The sequence below is a fragment of the Plecotus auritus genome, assembly GCF_963455305.1.
Source record: "Plecotus auritus genome assembly, chromosome: 10".
Classification (NCBI taxonomy): domain Eukaryota; kingdom Metazoa; phylum Chordata; class Mammalia; order Chiroptera; family Vespertilionidae; genus Plecotus; species Plecotus auritus.
The window spans coordinates 3,920,257-3,946,657 of record NC_137785.1 but is presented as its reverse complement, the minus strand read 5'-3'; the positions used below and the strand labels follow the sequence as shown (position 1 = coordinate 3,946,657).

General features: G+C 60.0%; 1 protein-coding gene across 2 annotated transcripts; it reads right to left on the bottom strand.

The window, feature by feature from the left end:
* Positions 1-7,793: 7,793 nt before the first annotated feature.
* On the bottom strand, positions 7,794-18,341 carry LOC308234889 (class I histocompatibility antigen, Gogo-C*0203 alpha chain-like; the record flags this gene model as incomplete). 2 transcript variants are annotated; one of them, XM_080643312.1, is made up of 6 exons in its annotated part: positions 7,794-8,075; positions 8,202-8,385; positions 8,508-8,783; positions 9,357-9,632; positions 9,857-10,141; positions 10,255-10,369. In XM_080643312.1, the coding sequence occupies 5 exons, from the start codon at positions 10,325-10,327 to the stop codon at positions 8,243-8,245; spliced, it is 1,053 nt and encodes a 350-aa protein (XP_080499438.1). The 2 variants fall into 2 exon arrangements, with proteins under 2 accessions (XP_080499438.1, XP_080499439.1); XM_080643313.1 differs by lacking the exons at positions 7,794-8,075; positions 8,202-8,385; positions 8,508-8,783; ... (1 more) ...; positions 9,857-10,141; positions 10,255-10,369 and adding exons at positions 16,260-16,396; positions 16,519-16,794; positions 17,382-17,657; positions 17,889-18,173; positions 18,269-18,341.
* Between the last annotated feature and the right edge of the window lie 8,060 nt (positions 18,342-26,401).

Here is a 26,401-nt window from a genome sequence, read left to right as displayed (position 1 = left end):
CTCTGCCAGCCCCGCTGCCCTGGCTGGTGGGTGAGGGCCATGCTGTGGCCTTTCTCCCAGCACCAGCCTCTTTCTGGGACGGGCCCTGCTGCCTCCCGCCCCGCCCCGCCCCCATCCCAGCACTGGCCTCCCCCTTCCCCCCAAAGTGCGGTTCCCAGTCCCGGACAGACAGCGGTGCTCATGGTGCGTCACCACCCACACTGTCCTTCCCCATCGGAGATGCAGACAGTGAGCTCCGCGCCTGGCTTTCTCCAGCTTCCCTGCCGGTCAGAGGATGCTCTGCAGAGCTGCGTGGGGCCTGCGTTCTGTGTCCATGTGGCCCCCTAAGATGCACAAGGAGGGACCATCTCTACTCTCCCAGCTGGTGGGGGGGGGGGAGCAGCTGCTGGCCCAGCGGGGCGCAGCTCCCAGGCCTTCCCGGCTCGGCTCTCCCGTGGGAACCGGTGATGGTTCCTAATGACACGGTCCCAGTTATGTCCCCAGAGGCCGAGCCCGGTCACCGCACCTGCCGCAGCGCCTCTGCCCCGGGAACACAGCAGCCCGCTCCCCGGAGGGACAGCCTCCGCCTCAGGCCCGGAAGCGCCCGGGGCTCAGAGGACGCCCGTGCGGGTGGCACCCGTTACAGGGCTATGGTCCCCGCGTCCCCCACCGGTTCCCCTGCGAATAGGGACGCCCCGGGGCCAGGGCCTGGGGGGACCCGCCGGCGGCCCCAGTTTGAGGTCAGCAGGAGCCAGCGGGTCCCAGTGCGCCCTGGGGCGGCGGCTGCCTCCTGCTGCCCAGGCTCGGCCCGCAGGGGTCGCTGCGCGGCTCTGCCTTCATCTCCGCTGCTGCCGCTGAGACCCGGGGTGCGGGCTGTGTCCCCGCTTTATTCTGGGCCTTCTGCTCGTGACCCCGTCCCCGCACCCCCCGGGAGGAGCCCCTGCACTGGCTGCTGGCCCGAGTCCCGGGACCCGCCCCCCAAACGCGGACAGGACGCGGCCGGGCAGGTCCAGGCTGCGGGCCTCCCCGCGGAGGGAACTGGTCGCCGCCCCAGGCGGGTCCCTGGGTCCTGAGCTGCAGCGGGGCGCGGAGGGGTCCCCGAGTCACCTTCCGGCCCCAGGGCCACAGAAGCAGCCTGTTCTCGGGGTGCCTCCACCGGGAACCCCTCCTGCCGGGCGGCGGCCCTCAGCCCCCCACTCAGCCCCGAGGCCCCACGCGCTCCAGCGCCGCCGCCGCTCGCGGGTCCGCAGGGGCCTCAGGGGCCGGGACTCCCTGTGGCCGGGCCCGCTTGGCCGCAGCCGCCCGCGGTCGCTAGCCGCTCAGCTGCAGGGGGGCCTTGGCCTTGGGCTCCAGGGGAGGCCCGGCGGGGGGACGGCGCCCCGGAGCCTCCTCTGCAGCTGCCGGGGCGGCCCAGGCGGGCACCTGGCTCCTGGGCTCAGCTCGCTCCTGTCTGGGTGCGTCCGCCCCCAGCACCCCCTCCCCTCCCCTCGGGGCTGCGCGCTCCTGGCTGGGCCTGTGCGGGTCTCCCGCCGCTCGTCCGGCTTCCCCGCCGCCTCCCCCGCGCAGAGCGGCCCGTCCGCCGATCCCTCACGGTCAGGCTCTGTCTGTGGATGGCCCGCGGCCGGGGTCCCCTCCGTGGCGTCAGCGGCTCAGCCCGGCGTCCCCCCAAAGGCTCCCCCTGAGCACGGTCCCAGGAGGGGGCGGCCCTCAGACCCGCTGAGCTGAGCGCAGCAGAGGGGGTGGCGCTGTCGCCCCTTCAGGCCCCGGAGCGGGACCCGCCGCCCAGGAGCCCGGCCTGGTGCTGGGGCGGCTCCCTCCTGAGCCCCGACCCGCGGGGGCCCTCCCAGGAGTGAGGGGCGGGGACCCGCGGGGTGGGTGCTGCTGCGGGGCCTCAGCTCTGGCCTGCGGGCAGCGCAGGAGGCTCCTCTGCCCTTTGGGGTTCCGGTCCCCACACCTGGTTTCCTTCTCCCCCAGGGAGGCTGCGCGGGTGAGGAGGGGGAGCTGTGCCCCCGTGGCCATGACACCCCGGGGCCGTGGGGCCTCTGAGCCCTCCCCCTCTGCCTCCTGCGGCTCCTCGCCTGCTGGGCAGCCGGAGTGTGGGGAGCCCGTCAGCTGAGGGGGGCGCACCCCGAGCTCCTGGGCCTGTAAAGCGGCCCCTGAGTCGCGGTCCTGTTGCGAGTCTCCTGTGCGGACGCCCCCGCGGGAGGGACGCGGCTCCTGCGCCCGCACCTCTGGGCGCCCCCAGGGGGCAGCACGTGCACGTGGACCCCAAAGGCCACGCCCCCGGGACAGTCCCAAGGCTGTAAAGTGGGGGTTTGTTGTTTCTCTCTCAGGTGCGTGTCTGTCCCCACAATTGAAATGCCTTCCTCCTGGGGGTGCGCACCACGGGGCTCACTCCACACGCCCCCATTTCGCAGGACCCACGCGCTCCGGGCTGTGAGGGAGGCCCTGGCCTCCCCTCTGTCATCAGGACGGTTGGTACGTGCGGCTCCTTTGCTCACTGAACACTGTGCTCAGCCTGATGCAGCCCCCCCTCTCTCTCAGAAAGAGGGGTGCCCCCCCTCCGGGAGCCAGAGCGGACGGCCTTGCTGAGGGGCCAGGGGCGGGTTCCCAGGGGACGTGGCGGAGCGGGGAGGGGTGGGCAGGGGTGTCTCCAGCAGCGTCGCTTCCGACAGGCCTTCAGCGGGGAGACTGGGAGTAAGGGCAGCGCCCGGGCGCGGGGCGACTTGCTGAGCAGGTGACTGTGTTTGTGGGAGACACCCCCCCACACATGGAGGGGTCCCGCTCTCAGTTCCCTGACCGCGTCTCTGGGACTCGCGATCGCACCGCGCAGGCCCGTCCCCTGCGCGTCCGTGGAGACGGCCCCGCGCACGCAGCTTCCCGGACCCCCCGACTCTGGGGACACGGCGCCCGGGACGCGAGGAGGCCCCGCGGGGCGCAGGGCGACCAGGAGGCCTTCCAGGAGGGGGCGGCGGGAGGGACCAGCCCAGGACTCACCCACAGAGTGGCTGGGAGACGCGCAGCCTCCTTGGAGGGTCCCCGGCGCCCGACTGTCCCTCCTGGACCCGCCAGTCCCTCCTCCGCGGCCGTGACGCGGCCCGCAGTCCCTCCTCGGCTCCTGGGCCATGGCCCGTCGGACTGACGGGGCTAGAGGTCCTCCCCCCCGACCCCCCCCCCCCCCCCCGGTGAGCGCCCCTACGCCAGAGCTGCGGCTCCTGAGCCTCAGCAGAGCCCTCAGATGACGGGGCTGCCCTGGCAGTGATGAGTCTGAGTCAGGGTGGGGGTCGAGATCCGGGTCGAGTTGGGGCGGGGCTGATGCGACTGCAGGGGACCCCGGTTCCGCAGCCCCTTCCTGGGCCCCGGGCTGCCGTCGCTCACGCGGCAGCCCCGCCCCCCGCCCCAGGCGTCAGCAGCGGCGGGTCCTCGGGGTGGGCGGTGCCGCCGCGGGAGGTTGGACGGCGAGGAGCGAGCGGTGTGGCCGCAGCCCGCCCTGCTCAATCCTGTCTTTATTGGCGCTAAAGTGTGAGCACATCCAACATGCAAGTAAGTGAGACTCACATGAGATGACACACACACACACATATAAACTTTTATGTATGAAGAGGTGGGGGAGGGGAGAGAGAGCGGGAGAGATAGGAGAGGTTAATTCTTACTGGGGGATATTTTTCCAGTGATTTTTCTCTCTTTTAGAGAGAGCACAAGGGAGGTAGGAGGAGAGGGAGAGAGGGAGGGAATACCCTTGTAGAGAGACACGCCCATTGGCTGCCTTGCACGCGGGGAGGAGTCTGCAACCCAGGCACCTGGGTCCTTCCTGTCCCACTGTGCGCACCAGGAGAGCGGGGTTTTCATTTGTTTATTTGCTTCAAACACGTTTAGAGCAAGAGTAAGGGAGAGGGAGAGGCAGGTAGAAACATGGATTGGTTGCCCCCTGCAGGCCCCCTACTGAGGATCCAGTCAGACACCAGGGCAGGTGCCCTAATAGGGAATGGAACCTGGGGCCTTCTGGTGCCTGGGCCACCCTCACCCTGAGCCACACGGCCAGGCTGGAAAGCGGGTGTTCTGTCTCCATTACACAAGCAGCAGGCGGACAGGAAGCCTGGAGCAGAGGCCTCCCTACATATTAGTGATGAGTGGATGGATGGATGGATGGATGAATGGATGGATGGATGGATGGATGGATGGATGGATAAGTGAATCAATGGCTGGATGGACGAATGAATGGATGTGTGAATGAATGGATGGATGGACAAATGAATGGATGTGTGAATGAATGGATGGATGGACGAATGAATGGATGGACGAATGAATGGATGGCTGGGTGAATGGATGGATGGATGGATGAATGGATGGATGGATGAATGAATGGATGGATGGGTGAATGGATGGATGGATGAAAAATGGATGGATGGATAATGAATGGATGGCTGGATGGATGGATGGATGGATGAATGACGGATGGATGGATGAATGGATGGCTGGATGAATGGATGGATGGATGAATGAAGGATGAATAAGTGAATGGATGGCTGGATGAATAGATGGATGGATGGGTGGATGAGTGGATGGATGGATGGATGGATGGATGGATGAATGAATGAATGGATGGATGGGCGAATGAATGGATGGATGGATGAATGGATGGATGGATGGATGAATGAATGGATGGATGGACAAATGAATGGATGGATGGACAAATGAATGGATGGACAAATGAATGGATGGATGGATGAATGAATGGATGGCTGGGTGAATGGATGGATGGATGAATGAATGGATGGATGGATGAATGAATGGATGGCTGGGTGAATGGATGGATGGATGAAAATGGATGGATGGATAATGAATGGATGGCTGGATGGATGGATGGATGGATGAATGACGGATGAATGGATGAATGAATGGATGGCTGGATGAATGGATGGATGGATGAATGAAGGATGGATAAGTAAATGGATGGCTGGATGAATAGATGGATGGATGGGTGGATGAGTGGATGGATGGATGAATGAATGAATGGATGGATGCATGAATGGATGGATGGATGGATGGATGAATGGATGGATGGATGAATAAATAAATGGATGGATGGATGAATGAATGGATGGCTGGGTGAATGGATGGATGGATGAATGAAGGATGGATAAGTGAATGAATGGCTGGATGAATAGGTGGATGGAGGGTGGATGAGTGAATGAATGGATGGATAAATGAATGGATGAATGAGTGGATGTAAGGATGGATGGATGGATGAATGTATGTATGTATGTATGTATGTATGAATGAATGGATGAATGAATAGATGGATGGATGTATGGATGTATGCTGGGACCAGGTTCCTTACAGCTGACCTGACACAGGAAGGAAGGTTGACTCTGTGCATGGAGAGTCAGGGACGTCTCTGAAGAGAGCACCTTTCTCCCCAATCAAATCTCCACCAGCCGCTTCGGGATTATTGGTAATTTGGCAATTAACCAGATGGTCCTGAGGAGCAGCTGAACACAGGCAGGAAAAGGTGACTGTGTTCCCTGTGGATCGGTCTGAGTTCCAAGTCACAGCTGTTCTCTGGGGTGAGCTGAAACCCACGGCTGCGTCACATCCTTCCCCCTCCATTCATTGTACAATCACACCCCATTCCCACGTGGGCACCGTCCTCAGGCCTCCCCTGCTCCCAATGTCAGGCTGACACCAGGATGGTGCAGGCTGAGCCTCTCCACTGGGTCAGGAAGCTGGTCTCTCCCCTGATGGAAACACCACGGTTCTTCCTACGGGGGCCCCAGGGATGGTAAGCCTGGAGACTGTCCCCTGTGAGCTGTGCTAACCCTGCTCAGAGTCCTGGGAGTCCCTAATGTCCACACGACCCCACAGGAGACCATGATGTGCTTCCTTAGCCACACAGAGTCCTGCTCTTTGGTGACTCACTGTATAACCACTAGCTCTCCTCTTCCTCCATATTCTCTTCCCCTTTCTTCTTCTTCTTCCTCCACTTCCTCCACTTCTGCTTCTGCTTCTACTTTTGAGGTTTTACCTGGAAAGAATTATTGGTGACATACAGACAGGACTTAGGGAAAGTAATAATTAGGACAGACAGAGAGATACCCTCAGAATCTATAATTGGGAAAGAACCAGAACAAATAGGAAATAGGGTGAAATTACAAAGATAAAATTTTAATAATAGATGAAAAGATGAAGGATCACATGCCCAGAGAGACGTGGACAAATCCTATGTATACAGTGGATTTTCTCAGGGTGAAGGTGCGATCAACAACACTCACAGAACATTCCAGTCCTCAGCGGACCCTCTTCAGTTTTATTTGGTCACACACTGGCCCCATCCCGACTCACCCCTACCTAGATTCCTACCCCACAGCTGAGTCCCGTCAGCTTTTGAGGGAAGGGATGTCACAGGGGCCTCCTCCCTGCACCTGCTCTCTCTCCACATCATGTCCATCCTCGTCCCACTGGCTCTTGTGGTTGTAACGTATCCACTCTCAGGGCTACAGGGTTCTGTCCTATGAACACACCACACTCCTCTGCTACTGCTCACGTGCATTTGTCTTATATGCAGATTTTGCAAACTGTGCCACTATGAGTAAGTTCTCCATATGTTCTGGCACACATATGTATGAGTGTCTTTGGGGATATAACCAGGAGGGGAATTGCTGGGGCATTGGGTGTGGTGAGTCCTGCCAAATGCTGGAGGTAGTGAGTGCTGCCAGAGCATTTTCACAGCATTTGAAACAACTTACTCCCCAACAAGGAATATAGGAGAGAAACAGTGAGTCCAAATTCCTGCTAACAATTGACTTTGTCTGATTCTTTCATTTTTGCTCTCCTGGGAGGTGGGCACCAATATCACATGGTGGCTGAACTTGAGTTTCCCCTCTGACTAAAACTTTTGGGTAATTTTCATCAATGTGTAAACCATGTAACCATCCTCAATAGGAGGATGGACTGGACTCTTGTTCATGAGTGAGTGGGACTCTAGTAAGATTCCTGGGTCCTTAACTACTGGGACAGGTTTTCTATTAATGGACCTGTGGGCAGAGACCTGTGGGATGAGAGAAATGTCTGGTCTTTGCCCCTGACTCCTGGCAGTGAGCTCCTAACACCCTGGGCACCTCCTGAGTGACAAGTGTCTTTGGGATGGTGACGTGATGGCTCTTGGCTGAGCGGCCTGGAGGCTTCAGGGTGGGGGCTGGTCCCCAGAAAGACCAAGCTGATCAGAGGGTGGGAACGTTCAGGCCCTAGAAGGAGGCAGAGCAGGAGGAGCCTGAAAAGCCATCTCTCCACACCACAGATCCTGTGTGCAGGGACCCTAGGTCTGCGGGACACTGACGGGGAACATGTACCCTGTTGCTGTCAGACGGGGACACCCAGAGAATGAGACCATAACTCATACATGAAAGCACTAACAGGCATAATATCTACAAAATCAAAGAAACAACAAACACCCAGAAAATGGGTGCTGGGCCCCATCCAGGCCTGAGCCCAGGCTGACCCGCCCCAGGAAGCCCTCGCTGTCCAGGGTCCTGAAGATGCGCTGCATTAGGACAAGTTTCAAGGCCTCAGTGATGTCTGAGTTCCAGTGACCACAGGTCCTGGTGGGACAAGGTTCTACTGAGGGACAAGGTCAGAGGAGCAGAGAAGTGACCCAGCCGAGGAGTGACCACGTCAAAGCCCACGATGCATTGAGCACGCCCTGGGAACAGGCCCCGACCACACTCCGTCCTCACCACCTGCCCTGTCCACACCTGGGACAGCTGAGCACAGCAAACACATGAGCTCTGGAATGTTCTTGGTGTTTATATTTATTTCCATCAAAATGTAGCATCTATCCCTTAATTTACCCACCCACCCTTCATGGAAAGAAATGAAAAAAGTCACCCCCAGAACCTCATTTCAATGCAGAAGGAACTGCTTGCAGCTCAGAGCACGAGGAAGGTAAGACAGCGATAGTGAGGGCCCAGCCGCCACTGCTGGACCAGAAAGTGTGGGGAGCAGGGCCGGGCCAACCCCCATCAGAGGTTCCTGAGTCAGGAAGTGGGAGCGTGAACACATCTTCCATCACTCAGTCCCCACAGGGCAGCCGCCTCGCGCTGCGGACAATCATGAGCAGATTCAGGTCATTGGCTGTAACTGGTGACATTCTCAAAGTTCACTTCATGCTCAGTGTCCCACAGACTCCCCACCACCCAATATTCCCCTCCCACGGCGGGTCTCACCTTTAGAAGCCGAGAGAGACACATCGGAGGCCTGGGCGCTGTCACTGCCTAGAGTGCACACTCAGACCCCACCCCTGCCCACCTGAGCGCCGCCTCCCCCACAGCACAGCTCCAGCCACAGGTCCCAGCAGAACCAGGCCCCCAGCGATGCCCATGATGATGATGAAAGTGTGAGAAGGCGGCTCTGGGGGGAGAAGGGAAGGCAGGGTGAGGGCCCTGAACCCAGGCCTCAGCCATTACCCCACTGAGGTCCCCCAGGGCCCCTGCTTCCCTGAGAAGAGGCTCTGTGCCCACGGCCCTCCTCACCCCATCTCAGGGTCAGGGGCTCGGGCAGCCCCTCGTGCTGCACATGGCACGTGTATCTCTGCTCCTCTCCGGGGGGCACCCCCACGGCCGCCCACTTCTGGAAGGTGCCGTCCCCCGCAGGCCTGGTCTCCACCAGCTCCATGTCCTGGGTCTGGTCCTCCCCGTCACGCTGCCAGCTCAGGCTGATGTCCGCAGGGTAGAAGCCCAGCGCCCAGCACCTCAGGGTGACCTCACGGGCAGACACGGGGTGGTGGGTCACGTGTGCCTTTGGGGGGTCTGAGGGGAGGGGAGAAAATGCAGGACGTTTGCCTCCGCCATGGGACACTCCAGCAGCGCCCATGTGACCATCCTGAGAGTGGACAGACACCTGGGTGGGGGAGGGAGCACACAGCACACACACCAGCCTGGACAGAAGCACCTGGAAGGACTTCCTAGTCTTTGGAAAGTTCTAGACTCAGAGAGACACAGCCCAGGGCAGGAGGCAGGTTCCTGAGGGGAGAAAAGGGATTTGTGGTCCTGACCTGGTTGGAGGCCACGTGACTCAGAAAAGCTGGGGTCAGGCCTCAGACACAGGGGTGTGGGCAGCGCACAAGGCCTGAGAGAGAAGGTCCCCGTGGGTCCCAGACCCGCTGCAGGTGATGAGTTATTTCAGGGGGTCTCCCTGCACCCCAGGAGAGCCTGCACCCCTAACTGTCCCTGAGAGGAGGGGGAGTCCCTCTGGTACCTGACCTGGATATCCAGGGGGACTCCCTCCCTGACCCAAGGAGGGGTGTCTGACAGTGACCCCCTGTCCTGTCTCCTTGTAGGAGCCCCAGCCCCGGGAAGGGGTCGGCCCAGGGCCCCTGGTACCTGCGCGCTGCAGGGTCTTCTTCCCCTTTTCCAGGTGCATGCGCAGTGACTCCACACACAGGCCCTCCAGGTAGCTCCTCTCACTCTCTGCCGCACCCTCCGCCTCCCACTTGCGCTTTGTGATCTGAGCCGCCGTGTCGGCCGCGGTCCAGGAGGTCAGGTCCTCGTTCAGGGCGATGTAGTCGGTGCCGTCGTAGGCCCACTGACTGTACCCGCGGAGGAGGCGCCCGTCTGGTCCCACGTCGCAGCCATACATCCACTGGATGGTGTGAGACCCTGACCCCGCCCCGAGGTCAGCCCCGCCCCGAGGTCAGCCCCGCCCGCCCCGCGGGGCCTGAATCTGAACTGAAAGTGAAATCGGGTCAAAGTCCCCGCGGGCTCCTCCCGGGTGGGGGCCGGGCGGTCTCTCCGCCTCGGGATGAGGCTCGGACCCGACCCTCGGGGCGACCCCGGCCCGTCCGTGGGGATGGGGGTCGTGACGGGCCCGGCGCGCGGCTCACCGTCCTCGCTCTGGTTGTAGTAGCCGCGCAGGGTCTTCAGGTTCACTCGGAAAAGCTGTGCAGCTTCCTTGTTCCTCAGTGTCTCCCGGTCCCAAAACCCCGGGTACACCTGCTCCACCCACGGCTGCTGCATCCACGCCGCCCGCGGCTCTTCCCTCGGACTCGCCGCGTCGCTGTCGAACCGCACGTACTGCGTGTAGTCCACGTAGCCGACTTCGAGGTACCGCGGCTCCCCGCGGCCGGGCCGGGACACGGCGGTGGTGAAATACCTGAGGGAGTGGGGGCCTGGGGGGCGGACAGAGGGCAGGGCCGGGGCTGACACGCGCCTTCCTGGCCCGCGCCCCCGCCGGGTCCCCTCGCTCCTCCTCGCACAGCCGCCCCTCCGACCCCGCACTCACGGGCCCAGCTGGAGGTCAGGACCAGAGCCCCCGAGAGCAGCAGGAGGAGGGTGGGGGGCCTCAGGACCTGCATCCTCGGGGTCACCTGACCATCAGATTCTGGGTGCTCCCGCAGAGGGGTTATAACCTGAGCCGCGCTGACGCTGATTGGCTGCTCTGGAAACCGCTCAGCCAATGGGAGTGAGAAGTAGTGACGCGTCACGAGTATCCAGGAGGGAGGACTCAGCAGGGATGTGAGATGGAGAAGGGAACCCCAGGGAGAAGGGGAGCCCCAACACTGAGCGGCCCTGCTCCAGACTCCTCCCTGGGCTGAGACCTGAGCGCCAGGCCTGGGCCTGGGACTGGGCCTGCCCCTCCTCCTGCAGGGGGAGCGCTCTGCCCACTTCTTTCTAAAGGAGCCTCAGGCTGATGCTCTGAGCTCCACTTCACCCTGAACGTGCGAGGAGGCCCTCAAAGCTGTGGAAGCTTCTATGAGTGAACAGCAAGGGTCCCTCAGGCACAGCCCACAGGGGCCATGGACGGCTCCATGAGTGACGTCAGTCAGAGGCCCGGTCTTCCTGCCCCTAGAGACCCTGACGCCCTTATGGAGTGCAAGCAAGGAGACCTCAGTTTTTTAAAATCCCAGAGTCAGCAAACGCCCTTTCCCTCAGGAGCAGTGGGTGCAGCTTATGAAACTCTGTGCAGGCCGCACGGGAAGGGGCCAGTGAGCCTCATAACCCTCAGCTCCTGCACCTCCAGATCTGCCCTCCTCTCACTTCCCTACTCGCTCTCTCAGGGCACCGGGACCCCGGCATTGAGTTCTCAGGACCCCGTTCCCTCATCTGTCACACGGCATGGTGACAGGACCGTGGGGAGGAGCCCAGGGCAGGGGGTGGGAGCTCCGGCCTCTGACCCCACAGCTCCGACCTGGTGTCAAGGTCCCTCAGGAGTGAGCTTAGTGCCGCCTGGGGATGTAGCTTCCCACTCTGCGCCTCTGCCTCCTCCTGGGAGAGAGGAACGGGGACGTGAATGCAGAACGGAGGTCAGGGGGGGTGCACACCATGTGCTCTCCATGCTCACTGTGCTCACACGGCTGGGACATGTGAGCTCTCACCCAGAGTTCACAGGAGGAGCAGAAGCCACGGGGATGGGAGACGGGACTGGGTTCCTTGTGGGATTGATGTGGCGACCTGGGATGAGAGGATAAAACATTAAAATGTCAAATGGGAAGTACAGACCCGGCCTGTTGCACCCGTCAAACTATTTGACAAATGAGATGATCTCTGCAGCCATTTCTCTCTCTCCCTTTGCTGCCTCCCATGCACAGAGCATCTCTCACTCACACCACAGAGAAGGCACAGAGAGAAACGAGCCTCACCTCCCAGGGAGCCGGAGACCATTGCAGCCCAAGGCCGCATTTCAGCAGGAAACACACGGGGTCCTGATGTCACCGGGCCAGCGGGGCGCAGCGGTTGGGCCTCCCCCCTTCCTGCACCAAGGGACGGCCGGTTCCGGTCCCAGTCGGGCTCCTGCCTGGGTTGCAGCTCAGTCCCCAGTGGGGAGCGTTACGGAGGCAGCAGATGTTTCTCATCAACGTTTCTCTCTCCCTCTCCCTCTCCTTCCCGCTCTCCTTAAAAATCACTGAGACATACATTGTTCAGTGGTCTGTATATCATGTTGTTACACCACAGACTAGGATTCTGGGTGAACATCTGTGTGTGTGTGTGTGTGTGTGTGTGTGTGTGTGTGTGTGTGTGTGAAAGGACCTTATTTTATGTCAGAATTTTAATGTTATCACCCAAACCCTACACACCAACTTCATCCATTTTACAATGGCTTTCACACCCACGCCTCAAGCTCGGTCAGGTCTGAGACGAGAAGCAGACCCTTCTGCACACGGCTGAGCAGTTCAGTGGCCCTGGCCGCCCTACCCTTGGCTCAGATCCCAAAGGGAGCCCCGTGCTTGGGTCCCTCATTGTCGGGGACTCGAGGACACAGAGAGGTGCGGGAAGCCCAGCATTAGCAGGAATCCCACCCTGGGACCCTCCCCAGCACATGCCCCCCTCCTCCCCAGCCCAGCAGAGCCAGCAGAAGCAGCTCAGATACAGGTGGGGCAGCGCCTGTCCTGCCCCATGGAACGACCACCCCAGTTCCCTGTCCCCTCCTGGGACCACCCTCCTCTCCTGGTGTCTGCCCTGAGGTGGCACATGAGGGAGCCCTCACCTGGCTGGTCTTTGCTCTCGAGCTCTGGGCAGGGACGGGTCATTGAGGATGAACCGGGGTCCCTGAGCCCATAGTTACAGGGACAGGGTTCCTGGACCTTATCTTCCCACAGAGATGCCATTATCATGTCACCTGAGGCACAGGTGACACTGTCTGCGTGGAGTCTGGGACTTCTCCAAAGAGGAGCGACTTTATCCCACTCAAATCTCTACCCGCCCCTGCAGCGATTATTGCTAATTTGGCCATTAATGTGACCAATAGAGAAGGGAACCCCAGGGAGAAGGGGAGTTCCCAACACTCCTGAGGTGGGCCTGAGGGTGAGTCACTGAGTAAGCTGGCGACGCCTCCCTGTCCTGACGGGGAGAGGGCGTTCTGACACGGATCCCATTTTGGGGAAGCCAACACCATGGATTCTTGCGCCCCCACCCGGTTTGTGGGAAGCCAACCCCATGGATTCCTGCGCCCCCACCGGGTTTTTGGGAAGCCAACCCCATGGACTCCTGCGCCCCCACCGGGTCTGTGGGAAGCCAACCCCATGGATTCCTGCGCCCCCACCGGGTCTGTAGGAAGCCAACCCCATGGACTCCTGCGCCCCCACCGGGTCTGTGGGAAGCCAACCCCATGGACTCCTGCGCCCCCACCGGGTCTGTGGGAAGCCAACCCCATGGACTCCTGCGCCCCCACCGGGTCTGTGGGAAGCCAACCCCATGGACTCCCGCGCCCCCACCGGGTCTGTGGGAAGCCAACCCCATGGACTCCTGCGCCCCCACCGGGTCTGTGGGAAGCCAACCCCATGGACTCCTGCGCCCCCACCGGGTCTGTGGGAAGCCAACCCCGTGGACTCCTGCGCCCCCACCGGGTTTGTGGGAAGCCAACCCCGTGGACTCCTGCGCCCCCACCGGGTTTGTGGGAAGCCAACCCCAAGCCTGTGACATCATCTCCCACGTGTTGGACATCTAGACCTTCCTTCCGGAAGGGCTGTCCTCACGGTCCTCACCAGCAGCTGAACAACGGGCAGGAAAAGGTGGCTGTGTTCCCTGTGGACGGGTCTGAGTTCCGAGTCACAGCTGCTCTCTGGGGTGAGCTGAAACCCACGGCTGCGTCACACCCCTCCCCCTCCATTCATTGTACAATCACACCCCTTTCCCACGTGGGCACCGTCCTCAGGGCTCCCCTGCTCCCAACGTCAGGCTGACACCAGGATGGTGCAGGCTGAGCATCTCCACTGGGTCAGGAAGCTGGTCTCTCCCCTGATGGAAACACCACGGTTCTTCCTACGGGGGCCCCAGGGATGGTAAGCCTGGAGACTGTCCCCTGTGAGCTGTGCTAACCCTGCTCAGAGTCCTGGGAGTCCCTAATGTCCACACGACCCCACAGGAGACCATGATGTGCTTCCTTAGCCACACAGAGTCCTGCTCTTTGGTGACTCACTGTATAACCACTAGCTCTCCTCCTCCTCCGCATTCTCTTCCCCTTTCTTCTCCTTCTTCTTCCTCTTCCTCTTCCTCCACTTTTGCTTCTGCTTCTTTTTTTTGGAGGTTTTACCCTGGAAAGAATTATTCTTGACATACAGACAGGATTTAGGGAAAGTATTAGGACAGACAGAGAGATACCCTCAGAACCTAAAATTGAGAAAGAACCAGAACAAATAGGAAATTGGGTGAAATTACAAAGATAAAATTTTAATAATAGATGAAAAGATGAAGGATCACATGCCCAGAGAAAAGTGGACAAATACTATGTATACAACGAATTTGCACAGGGTGAGGGTTGGGATCAACAACACTCACAGAACATTCCAGTCCTCAGCGGACCCTCTTCAGTTTTATTTGGTCACACACTGGCCCCATCCTGACTCACCCCTACCTAGATTTCTACCCCACAGGTGAGTCCCGTCAGCTTTTGAGGGAAGGAATGTCACAGGGGCCTCCTCCCTGCACCTGCTCTCTCTCCACATCATGTCCATCCTCGTCCCACTGGCTCTTGTGGTTGTAGCGTATCCACTCTCAGGGCTACAGGGTTCTGTCCTATGAACACACCACACTCCTCCGCTACTGCTCACGTGCATTTGTCTTATACTCAGATTTTGCAAACTGTGCCGCTATGAGTAAGTTCTCCGTATGTTCTGGCACACATATGTATGAGTGTCTTTGGGGATATAACCAGGAGGGGAATTGCTGGGGCATTGGGTGTGGTGAGTCCTGCCAAATGCTGGAGGTGGTGAGTGCTGCCAGAGCATTTTCCCAGTATTTGAAACCACTTCATCCCACACCAGGAATATAGGAGAGAAACAGTGAGTCCAAATTCCTGCTAACAACTGACTTTGTCTGACTCTTTCATTTTTGCTCTCCTGGGAGGTGGGCACCAATATCCCATGGTGGCTGAACTTGAGTTTCCCCTCTGACTAAAACTGTTGGGTTATTTTCATCAATGTGTGGACCATGTAACCATCCTCAATAGGAGGATGGACTGGACTCTTGTTCATGAGAGAGTGGGACTCTAGTAAGATGCCAGCGTCCTTAACTACTGGGACCCTTTGGCTATTAATGGATCTGTGGGCAGAGACTGTGGGATGAGAGAAATGTCTGGTCTTTGCCCCTGGCTCCTGGCACTGAGCTCCTAACACCCTGGGCACCTCCTGAGTGACAAGTGTCTTTGGGATGCTGATGAGATGGCTCTTGGCTGAGGGGCCTGGAGGCTTCAGGGTGGGGGCTGGTCCCCAGAAAGACCAAGCTGATCAGAGGGTGGGAACGTTCAGGCCCTAGAAGGAGGCAGAGCAGGAGGAGCCTGAAAAGCCAGCTCTCCACAACACAGATTCTGTGTGCGGGGACCCTGGGCCTGCGGGCACAGACGGGGAACATGTACCCTGTTGCTGTCAGACGGAGACACCCAGAGAATGAGACCATAACTCATACATGAAAGCACTAACAGGCATAATATCTACAAAATCAAAGAAACAACGAACACCCAGCAGATGGGTGCTGGGGCCCCATCCAGGCCTGAGCCCAGGCTGACCCGCCCCAGGAAGCCCTCGCTGTCCATGGTCCTGAAGATGCGCTGCATTAGGACACATGTCAAGGCCTCAGTGATGTCTGAGTTCCAGTGACCACAGGTCCTGGTGGGACAGGGTACCCTGAGGGACAAGGTCAGAGGAGCAGAGAAGCGACCCAGCCAGGGAGTGACCACGTCCAAGCCCACGATGCACTGAGCACGCCCTGGGCACAGGCCCCGACCACACTCGGTCCTCACCACCTCCCCTGTGCACACCTGGGACAGCTCAGCACAGCAAACACATGAGCTCTGGAAAGTTCTTGGTGTTTATATTTATTTCCTCAAAATGTAGCACCTTCTACTTTAATTTATCCACCCACCCTTCATGGCAAGAAATGAACAAAGTCACCCCCAGAACCTTATTTCAATGCGGAAGGAACAGCTTGCAGCTCAGAGCACGAGGAAGGTAAGACAGCGATAGTGAGGGCCCAGCCGCCTCTGCTGGACCAAAAAGTGTGGGGAGCAGCGCTGGGCCAGCCCCCGATCAGAGGTTCTTGAGTCAGGAAGTGGGAGCGTGAACACATCTTCTATCACTCAGACCCACAGGGCAGCCACCTCACGCTGTGGAGGACAATCATCATGAGCAGATTCAGGGCAGTGGCTGTAACTGGTGACATTCTCAAACCCACTTCATGCTCACAGTGTTCCACAGACTCCCCACCACCCAGGCCTCCCTCTGCCCACCCCTCCCCACGGCAGGTCTCACCTTTAGAAGCCGAGAGACACATCAGAGCCCTGGGCGCTGTCACTGCCTAGAGTGCACACTCAGACAATATCCCTCCCCCACCTGAGCGCCTCCTCCCCCACATCACAGCTCCAGCCACAGCTCCCAGCAGAACCAGGCCCCCAGCGATGCCCAGGATGATGATGAAGGTGAGAGAAGGCGGCTCTGCGGGGAGAAGTGAAGGGAGGGTGAGGGCCCTGACCCCAGGCCTCAGCCCTGACCCCACTGAGGTCCCCCAGGGCCCCTGCTGCCCTGAGAAGAGGCTCTGTGCCCACTGCCCTCCTCACCCCATCTCAGGGTCAGGGGCTCAGGCAGCCCCTCGTGCTGCACATGGCACGTGTATCTCTGCTCCTCTCCGGGGGGCACCCCCACGGCCGCCCACTTCTGGAAGGTGCCGTCCCCCGCAGGCCTGGTCTCCACCAGCTCCATGTCCTGCGTCTGGTCCTCCCCGTCACGCTGCCAGCTCAGGCTGATGTCCGCAGGGTAGAAGCCCAGCGCCCAGCACCTCAGGGTGACCTCACGGGCAGACACGGGGTGGTGGGTCACGTGTGCCCTTGGGGGGTCTGAGGGGAGGGGAGAAAATGCAGGAACTTTGCATCTGCCATGGGACACTCCAGCAGCGCCCATGTGACCATCCTAAGAGTGGACAGACACCTGGGTGGGGAGGGAGCACACAGTCCTCATACCAGCCTGGGCAGAGGCACCTGGAAGGACCTCCTAGTATTTAGAAAGTTCTAGACTCAGAGGGACTCAGCCCAGGGCAGGAGGCAGGTCTCTGATGGGAGATAGGGATTTGTGGTCCTGACCTGGGTGGAGGCCACGTGACTCAGAACAGCTGGGGTCAGGCCACAGACACCGGGGTGTGGGCAGCGCACAAGGCCTGAGAGAGCAGGTCCCCGTGGTTGCCAGAGCCCCTGCAGGGCCCATGGGAACCGCTGATGGGTTATTTCAGGGGTCTCCCTGCACCCCAGGAGAGCCTGCACCGCTAACTGTCCCTGAGAGGAGGGAGAGTCCCTCTGGTACCTTACCTGGATATCCAGGGGACTCCCTCACTGACGCAAGGAGGGGTGTGTGACACTGACCCCCTGTCCTGTCTCCTTGTAGGAGCCCCAGCCCCGGGGAGAGGGGGCGGCCCCAGGGCCCCTGGTACCTGCGCGCTGCAGGGTCTCCTTCCCTTTGTCCAGGTACATGCGCAGTGACTCCACACACAGGCCCTCCAGGTAGCTCCTCTTTCTCTCTGCCACACCCCCCGCCTCCCACTCGCGCTTTGTGATCTGAGCCGCCGTGTCGGCCGCGGTCCAGGAGGTCAGGTCCTCGTTCAGGGCGAGGTAGTCGGTGCCGTCGTCGGCATATTGCATGTACCCGCGGAGAAGTCGCCCGTTGGGTCCCAAGTCGCAGCCAGACATCCTCTGGAATGTGTGAGACCCTGACCCCGCCCCGAGGTCAGCCTCGCCCCGAGGTCAGCCCCGCCCCGGGTGCTCCTGGGGGCCTGAATCTGAACTTAAAGTGAAATCGGGTCAAAGTCCCCGCGGGCTCCTCCCGGGTGGGGGCCGGGCGGGTCTCGCCGCCTCGGGGTGACGCTCCGACCCGGACCCTCGGGGCGACCCCGGCCCGTCCGTGGGGAGGGGGGGCGTGACGGGCCCGGCGCGCGGCTCACCGTCCTCGCTCTGGTTGTAGTAGCCGCGCAGGGCCTCCAGGTTCACTTGAAAAGCCTGTGCGTTCTCCTTGTAGTTCTGCGTGTGCTCCTCCCAATACCCCGGGTACACCTGCTCCACCCACGGCTGCTGCATCCACGGCGCACGCGGCTCCATCCTCGGATCCGGGGAGTCGCTGTCGAACCGCACGAACTGCGTGTCGTCCACGTACCCGACGGCGAAGAAGCGGGGCTCCCCGCGGCCGGGCCGGGACACGATGGTGCGAAAATACCTCAGGGAGTGGGGTCCTGGGGGGCGGACGGAGGGCAGGGCCGGGGCTGACGCGCGCCTTCCCGGCCCCGCGCCCTCCCCGCACAGCCGCCCCCTCCGACCCCGCACTCACGGGCCCAGCTGGGGGTCAGGACCAGCGCCGCCGAGAGCAGCAGGAGGAGGGTGGGGGGCCTCAGGACCCGCATCCTCTGGGTCACCGGACCATCAGATTCTGGGTGCTCCCGCAGAGGAGTTATAACCCGGAGCCGCGGTGACGCTGATTGGCTGCTCCGGAAACGGCTCAGCCAATGGGAGTGAGAAGTAGGGACGCGTCACGAGTATCCAGGAAAAAGGACTCAGTAGGGATGTGAGATGGACAAGGGAACCCAGGCGAGAAGGGGAGCCCCAACACTGAGCCGCCCTGCTCCAGACTCCTCCCTGGGCTGAGACCTGAGCGCCAGGCCTGGGCCTGGGACTGGGCCTGCCCCTCCTCCTGCAGGGGGAGCGCTCTGCCCACTTCTCCCTAAAGGAGCCTCAGGCTGGTGCTCTGAGCTCCACTTCACCCTGAACGTGCGAGGCGGCCCTCAGTGCTGTGGAAGCTTCTATGAGTGAACAGCAAGGGTCCCTCAGGCACAGCCCACAGGGGCCATGGGCCGCTCAGTGAGTGACGTCAGTCAGAGGCTCGGTCTTCACACCCCTAGAGACCCTGATGCCATTACTGAGTGCAAGCAAGGAGTCCTCAGTTTTTTAAAATCCCAGAGTCAGCAAAGGCCCTTTCCCTCAGGAGCAGTGGGTGCAGCTGATGAAACTCTGTGCAGGCCGCACGGGAAGGGGCCAGTGAGCCCCATAACCCTCAGCTCCTGCACCTCCAGATCTGCTCTCCTCCCCACTCGCTAGCTCAGGGCACTGGGACCCCGGCATTGAGTTCTCAGGACCCCGTTCCCTCATCTGTGACTCGGGATGGTGACAGGACCGTGGGGAGGAGCTCAGGGCAGGGGGTGGGAGCTCCGACCTCTGACCCCACAGCTCCGACCTGGTGTCAGGGTCCCTCAGGAGTGAGCTTAGTGCCGCCTGGGGATGTAGCTTCCCACTCTGCGCCTCTGCCTCCTCCTGGGAGAGAGGAACGGGGACGTGAATGCAGAACGGAGGTCAGGGGGGGTGCACACCATGTGCTCTCCATGCTCACTGTGCTCACACGGCTGGGACATGTGAGCTCTCACCCAGAGTTCATAGGAGGAGCAGAGGCCACGGGGATGGGAGACGGGACTGGGTTCCTTGTGGGATTGATGTGGCGACCTGGGATGAGAGGATAGAACATTAAAATGTCAAATGGGAAGGACAGACCCGGAATGTTGCACCCGTCAAACCGCTTCTGAGCCCTGCCCAGTGGACATAGTCCCTGTAGGGATTTCTCTCCCTTTGCTGCCTCAAGTACACAAAGCAACGCTCACACTCACACTCCAGGGAACACACAGAGAAGAGCCCCAACCTCCCAGGGAGACGGAGACTAGGGCATCCCCTGTAGGATTTCAGGAAGGAACACGCATGGTCCTTATATCATAACCAGAGGCCCGGTGTATGAAATTCGTGCACAGGGAGGGCCGTCCCTCAGCCCGGCCTGCACCCTCTCCAATCTTGGACCCCTCGGGAGACTTCCCTCTCACAATCCGGGACTGCTGGCTCCTAACCACTCACCTGCCTGCCTGCCTGATCGCCCCTAACTTCTCTGCCTGCCTCCCTGATGCCCCTAATTGCTCCCCAGCCTGCCTGCCCCAAGACACCTCTGCCTGCCTGACTGATCACCCCAAAGTATCTCTGCTTGCCGGCCTGATTGCCCCCGACTGCTCTCCCATGCAGGCCTGGTCACCCCCAACTACCCTACACTGATGGCCTGATGGCCCCTAACTGCCCTCCCCTGATGGCCTGATTGCCCCTAACTCCCCTCCCCTGCCGGGCTGGTCAAGCCTAACTGCTCTCCACTGCCGGCCTGATCGCCCCTAACCGCCTCTGCCTTGGCCCCCACCACCATGGCTTTGTCCGGAAGAACATCTAGAAGGTGTCTGGTCTAATTAGCATATTACCCCTTTATTAGTATAGAGGCCATTGCACCACAGACTGAGATTCTCAGTAAGTATCTGTGTTTTTGTGTGTGTGTGTGTGTGTGTGTGTGTGAATGGATCTTATTTTATGTCAGAATTTTGAAGTTATAACCCAATGTCTGCCCATCAATTTCACCAATTGTCCAATTGCATACACACCTAAGCCTACACCTCCCTCAGGCTGAGGAAGGAGTAGACCCTATGCACCTGGCTGAGCAGCTCACTGTCCCTCTCACCCCAGGCTTGGCTCAGATCCCAAAGGGAACCCCAGGCTCGGGTCCCTCATTTTCGGAGACTCTAGGACACAGAGAGGTGCAGGAAGGCCAGCATTGGTGGGAACCCCACCCTGGGACACTCCCCAGCACAGTCCTCCCTCACCCCCAGCCCAGCAGAGCCAGCAGAAGCAGCTCAGGTACAGGTGGGGCAGCGCCTGTCCTCCCCATGGGACGAGAACCCCAGTTCCATATCCTCTCCTGGGACCACCCTCCTCTCCTGATTTCTGCCCTGAGGGAAGAGACAGGGTCTGGCCTTTGCCCCTGGCTCCTGGCCCTGAGCTCCTGAAACCCTGGGCTTCTCCTGAGTGACAGGTGCCTGTGGGACGCTGATGAGGTGGCTCTTGGCTGAGGATCTGGAGGCCTCAGGGTGGGGGCTGGTCCCCAGAAAGACCAAGCTGATCACAGGAGGGAACTCTCAGCCTCAGGGCCCAACCAGGGGGGACAGGAGCTAGAGTTCAAGTTCCATCACCAATGGCCCATGATCCAGTCTATGGTGTCCACCTAGTGAAGCTTTTATCGAAAGCCCTTAACCATGGGGCTCAGAGAGCTGCTGCAGCAGTGGCCACACCCACTGGCTGGAGGGGACAGGGTGACACCTGTACACTCCCCGTGACAGAGGCCCCTGCACTGGGCACCTTCCCCACCTCGCCCCGTCCCCTCACCGGGCTGCTCACTGGGTCCCTGTGATAAATGGTGAGAGTGAGCCCGCCCTTCCCTGAGGGCCATGCGTTCATGCAGCAGATCATGACCTTGGTGGGAGCCCTCACTGTGTGGTCACACCGGTCAGCGGGGCAGGTCCCATGGGGATGGGAGCCTGAGCCCTGGGTGAGGACGGAGGGGGGTGCTGTGGGACAGAGCCCTGCCCTGGGGGCGATGCTCCTTCCAGGGGGTCCCGTGGGAATGGAGCTGAATGAGAGGAACACAGATGGGGGCGGAGAAGCACAGACCTGGGTGCTCGGAGGGACACCCCTCCCATCACACAGACTCTCAGTGAGAGGCGCCCCCTCCCGCCTGTCACTCATCCATCACTGGTTCCCCAGCCCAACCTGAGCGCCCGCCCCGCACTCATAAGGTCCTGCCCCAGCTCTTTGCTCCCAGAACTGGAAACGGCCCTTCTTCCCACCCCTCAGCCCAGCCCTGCTCGCTCTTCCCACACGAGGAGAATCCACGCGTGCAGAGTCTGGTGGGAGGCAGGGACCACGTCCCTCCATACAAGAGGGAACCCCACGTTCCCCCAACATTCCTGCATTGCACCGGATTTGAGGCTCCCCCCTCAGGCAACCACATGCCAGGCTCTGACTCGGGACCAGGTGACCCCGAGGGGCTGGGCTGGCGGAGAGCACTGGGCAGGGGGGGAGGGGCAGGAACAGTGTCTGGGGACCAGGGGCAGCAGACACAGCAGTCCGCCCCCCGGGCCAGGGCCAGGGGACTGGGGGGTGGGCAGTGGCCTCTCTGCCCGCAGCAGGCAGGGGTCCCTGTGGGCCCGAGCTGGGCTGGGCGGGGCTCCGCCTGGCTGTGTGGCCTCAGCCTGACCTGTGGCTCCCGGATCCTGTCAGAGCCCATGGCGTGCGCACGGCTGTGTGGGAGGCAGGAGAAGTGGGGTCCACGGTCCCCAACAGGGAGCACAGCTGTGCCTTCCTGGGAGCAGGTTAGAGACATGCTGACCCGGACCCGCTCCCTGAGTCCCCCCCTGACAGGCCACTCCCAGCCTCACATCCATCATTGACCACACAGGGCCCCCCTTTCCTTTCTGAGGAAAACCCCACAATACCCTTCACTGTGGGTGTCAGACCCGTCCCAATGGGAGCTCTGTCTGAGCCCCAGCATCCCTGGTGGGCTCCTCACACCCCCAGCTCCTCCCAGGCCCCGTCTCAGGGAACTGGGCGCCAGACCAGGGTCTCCAGCCCCGCAGGGGGGCACCCGCGGCCCCGGGTGTCCTGCGCGGGTTCCTGCTGCTCAACGTGTGACCCGAGACCCGCGGCCTCCCCACCAGCCTCGCTGGGACCCCGACGCCCCCCTCGGCCAGGACCCCTGAGTCTCAGCGAGTGACCAGGGCCTCCTGCGCCCCGGAAAGCGGGGCCTCGGGACGCGGGGACAGGACTGCAGAGGGGGCGCGGGTGCGGGTGGGATGGGGCGCTCACACGGGGTCCTGGTGGGTCCCCCCCCTTGTCTCCTGCAGCCTCGCTCCCTGGGGGCCGCGTCCCTGTTTAAGGCCCGAGATGGCCTTTCTGTGCGTCTCCGCCCAAGGCTGTTTCTCCAGCGACACCCCTCCGTCCTCCAGCTCCTATCCACCTGCCAGCCCCCCGCTCCCTTGTTCCCAGCAGACAGCTCCCCCAACATCTCCTACAACCAACCTCTGTGATGCCCCCCCCCCCCCATATATGCTGCTCCCTGGGCTCCCATCTCCGCTGAGGGCAACTCTATCCTCCTCCTTCCATCCAATCACATTTCTGATGATGGTGCCCGCTCTCTCCCAGACCCCGGATGGACCCAGAGGAGTGCTGTCAAGTCCTCCTCAGAAGGTTCCAGAATCCCACCGGCCCACTATTCCCACAGCTCACCCCGCGGAGGGATCTCCCGCCTGCATTTCCCAGGCCCTCCCGCTCCCCCGCTGCTGCCTCCCTCTCCCCCAGGTCTGTCCTCAGCACAACAGCCACAGCGACCCTTTCAAGAGGGCGTCACCCCACGTCCTCTCCTGCTCCAAACTGTCCTGGGACCCCACCTCCCTCAGCACAGCCCCCGCCCTTCCAACCCCCTCCCCCCATGTGGTCCCCCAGGCTCTGTCGCAGCTCCATCTCTCTCTGCTGCACCCACACCCGCCTCCTGGCTCTTCCCAGAGACCAGACCCCTCCTGCCCCGGGGCATGCGCACTGCAGGTCCCCCCTGGGCAGACCTCCCTCCAGAGGGCCTCCTGGGCCATGACCTTCCAATCTCTCCTCAAGGTCACCTCCCAGCGAGCCGAACACCAACCACCCCATCAAACAGCCGCCTGCCCTGTCCCACACCCACTCCTGGGTCCCCTTCCCGTGGTGGCCCAGAACCCTTCCCTCTCTCACCCTCCCCCCTCCCTGTTCCCTGGCTCTTACACACTCTGTGCCCCACACACCTGCCCACGGCCCAGAGGGTCTCCCATTCGCTCTCAGTGAGGCCCCAGAGGCAACCCCAGCGCTCACACCTGTCACTCAACCAGCCCCGGTTCCTGCAGGGGGAGCCCCTCCCTGTGCTGGACTCAGTGACCTCATGGCTGTGGTCCCAGCTCAGCTGTCCTGGGGGGGGGGCTGCAGCTCAGGGTGCCTCCCGGGGCCCTCACTGCACCTGCACTGCCCACAGCGCTGCTCCCCTAAACCTGCAGCTGCCTCCCCTCCCCACATCCTGGGGGCCACTGGAGGCTGGAGAGAGGGCAGCGGGCAGAGCACAATCCCAGCAGGGCCTGATCTCAGAGGAGGAATGGGGGACCCTCCTCTGTGCTAACTCCACAACCTGGTTCCCCCGAGAGTTCAGGGCAAGAACATGAGGCTGGGGAAGGAGGCAAGAGCAGGAGGAACTGGAAATCCATCTCTCCCCACCGCGGGCTCCTGTGTGCAGGGACCTGGGTCTGTGGGACAAGGACGGGGAACATGTACCCTGAGTCAGACGGGGACACCCAGAGAATGAGACCAACGTTCACACACACAATAACTGGGATAATATCCACAAAAGCAACGAAACAACAAATACCTGAAGGTGGGGGCTGAGGGCCAGACTCAGGCCTGATTCCAAGCTGACTTGAGTCCCCCCCCCCCCCCCCCGCCCCCCGCCCCCGACCCCTCGCAAAGGCCCTTGCTGTCCAGGGTCCTGGAGTTGTGCTGCATTAGGACAGAGGACAAGGCCTGGGGGATGTGAGTCCCTGTGACCACAGGTCCTGGTGGGACAGGGTTCCACTGAAGGGACAAGGTCAGAGGAGCAGAGAGGTGACCTGGCCGAGGAGTGACCACGTCAAAGCCCACGATGCACTGAGCATGCTCCATCCTCACAGCCTCTCTTGTCTCCACCTGTGACTGGCTCAGCAACAAAATCACATGGGCTCCATGAAAGGTCAAGGTGCTTCCATTAACTTCCTCTCAGATGTTCAGCCGTCCTTTAATCCATCAACCTTTCATGACAAGAAATGAAGAGTCACATCCAGAATCTCCTTTCAATACGGGAGCAGGAAGTTGCAGCTCAGAGCACTAGGGAGTAAAGGGAGGGATGAGGAGGGCCCAGCCCACTTCTCCTGGACAGGAAAGTGTGGGGAGCAGGGCTGGACCAGTGTGGGAGCCACATCCTGAGTGGTTCAGGGTTCGGGATCTGGAGAAGGGTCGCATGCAAATGACAGAGACTGGACAGGAAATAATTTGGAAATATTGGGGGCCTGGCAGGAAGCCCAACACAAGGGGAAGGACTTTCTCTGGTGCCCAGGCCTTGCCAACCTTGTATTCAATTTTGGATACACATATAGCCCTTAGTCAGGCAGGCAATTTCAGTAACAGACAGACTATCTTAAAGGTCAGTAAATATTAGAAAGATTCACTCTGAGACTATTTGGTCAGGAAATTGCTTGAGCCATCATTGTCTGAACTAAACAATCGGTGGATAGCTCTGGCCCTTGCCAGGGCTCAAGGTTCACCAGCGTTCTGGGCTCCTTGTTTACACTTCTGTGATAGTGAAGACAGTGGGTGGCTTCCTATATCTCCCCCCGTTTCTTTCCTTAGTAAATCTTGAAAAGTGAATACCGCCTGAAGGGTTCGAGTCCCTTCAAGACTCTTCCTTCCGTATCTGCACACTAGAAATAAACATATGAGAACAAAAATGAGACAAGCAATAGTGGTTATGCGGAGGCACATGTAAGGAGATCCGTTTGAAGGGGTTGAATTCTTTCATGTCCTTTTTAAATTGCTGCCAGGCATCTAAGGAATTGGTTTGTAAGTTTGCCTGGGATAACTACACAATATGCTGTTGTAATTCTAAAATATCAAGGGTTGTGTTACCTTTACCCCAAGCACCAAGAAGGTGAGTTTTTATTGATTCCCAAGGGTGCAAGGTGCTATTATAGCAAACGGGGGTAACAGAAATCTGGAAAAAATTACTGCAAGGATAGTCTTTGCTCTAGGCTGTGGATTTTATCACCCGTCCACAAGACTGTAGACTTTAGGGCCCACAATTCAATCTCAAATTGGCTGTCAATTCTTTTTTGTATAGACAAGGTCTTAGTTACATTTTCCTTAACCTGTTGTACAAACTGAGAAGTCTGAACAGTTTGTACCATGGATGAAGCAGCAACGCCCACAGACGTTAACATTTAAGAGGACAAAGATTCCTGCAATTAACATTCCAAGAAATCCTTTTTGTGTTTTTAAGATTTTTACCAGATCCTGGGACAGGTGGTAGCTGTGAGGAGATTCCCAAGGCTCGGTTAGGTTGGTAGGAACCCAAGCGAAAGCCGGTTGTGTTTAAAATCATGAGGGAATCCCTTGGGAATGTAGAAATGATACAATGGGATGGTGTGCAGCCTGCCTGCGGCTGGGGTGGTCGAATGTCTGCAGCTGTAAGGCATGGCTCCAGGTGCAAGGTCCTCATTAACCTGGCCCGTTCTTCCCTGGGATCCATGCTGAGGTTTAATATTTCTTGCGGGAATCCACACGGGCTTGGAGAAATTTTCTGGAAATATACCGAATGTGAAGAGGGGATCGGGGCCCTTCCAGAACCCGGACTCGGGATCTTTCCATTTAACCAGACCATTTTCCTTTGCCTTATTCTGACACCAGTGTACTTCCATGGGTGTCTTGCCATGGCATCACAGGTGAAAAAATGTAAGGGAATTAAGGCTTGGTGAAGTCTACTCTGAACATAAGGCAGCAGTGACCACGAAGTCTC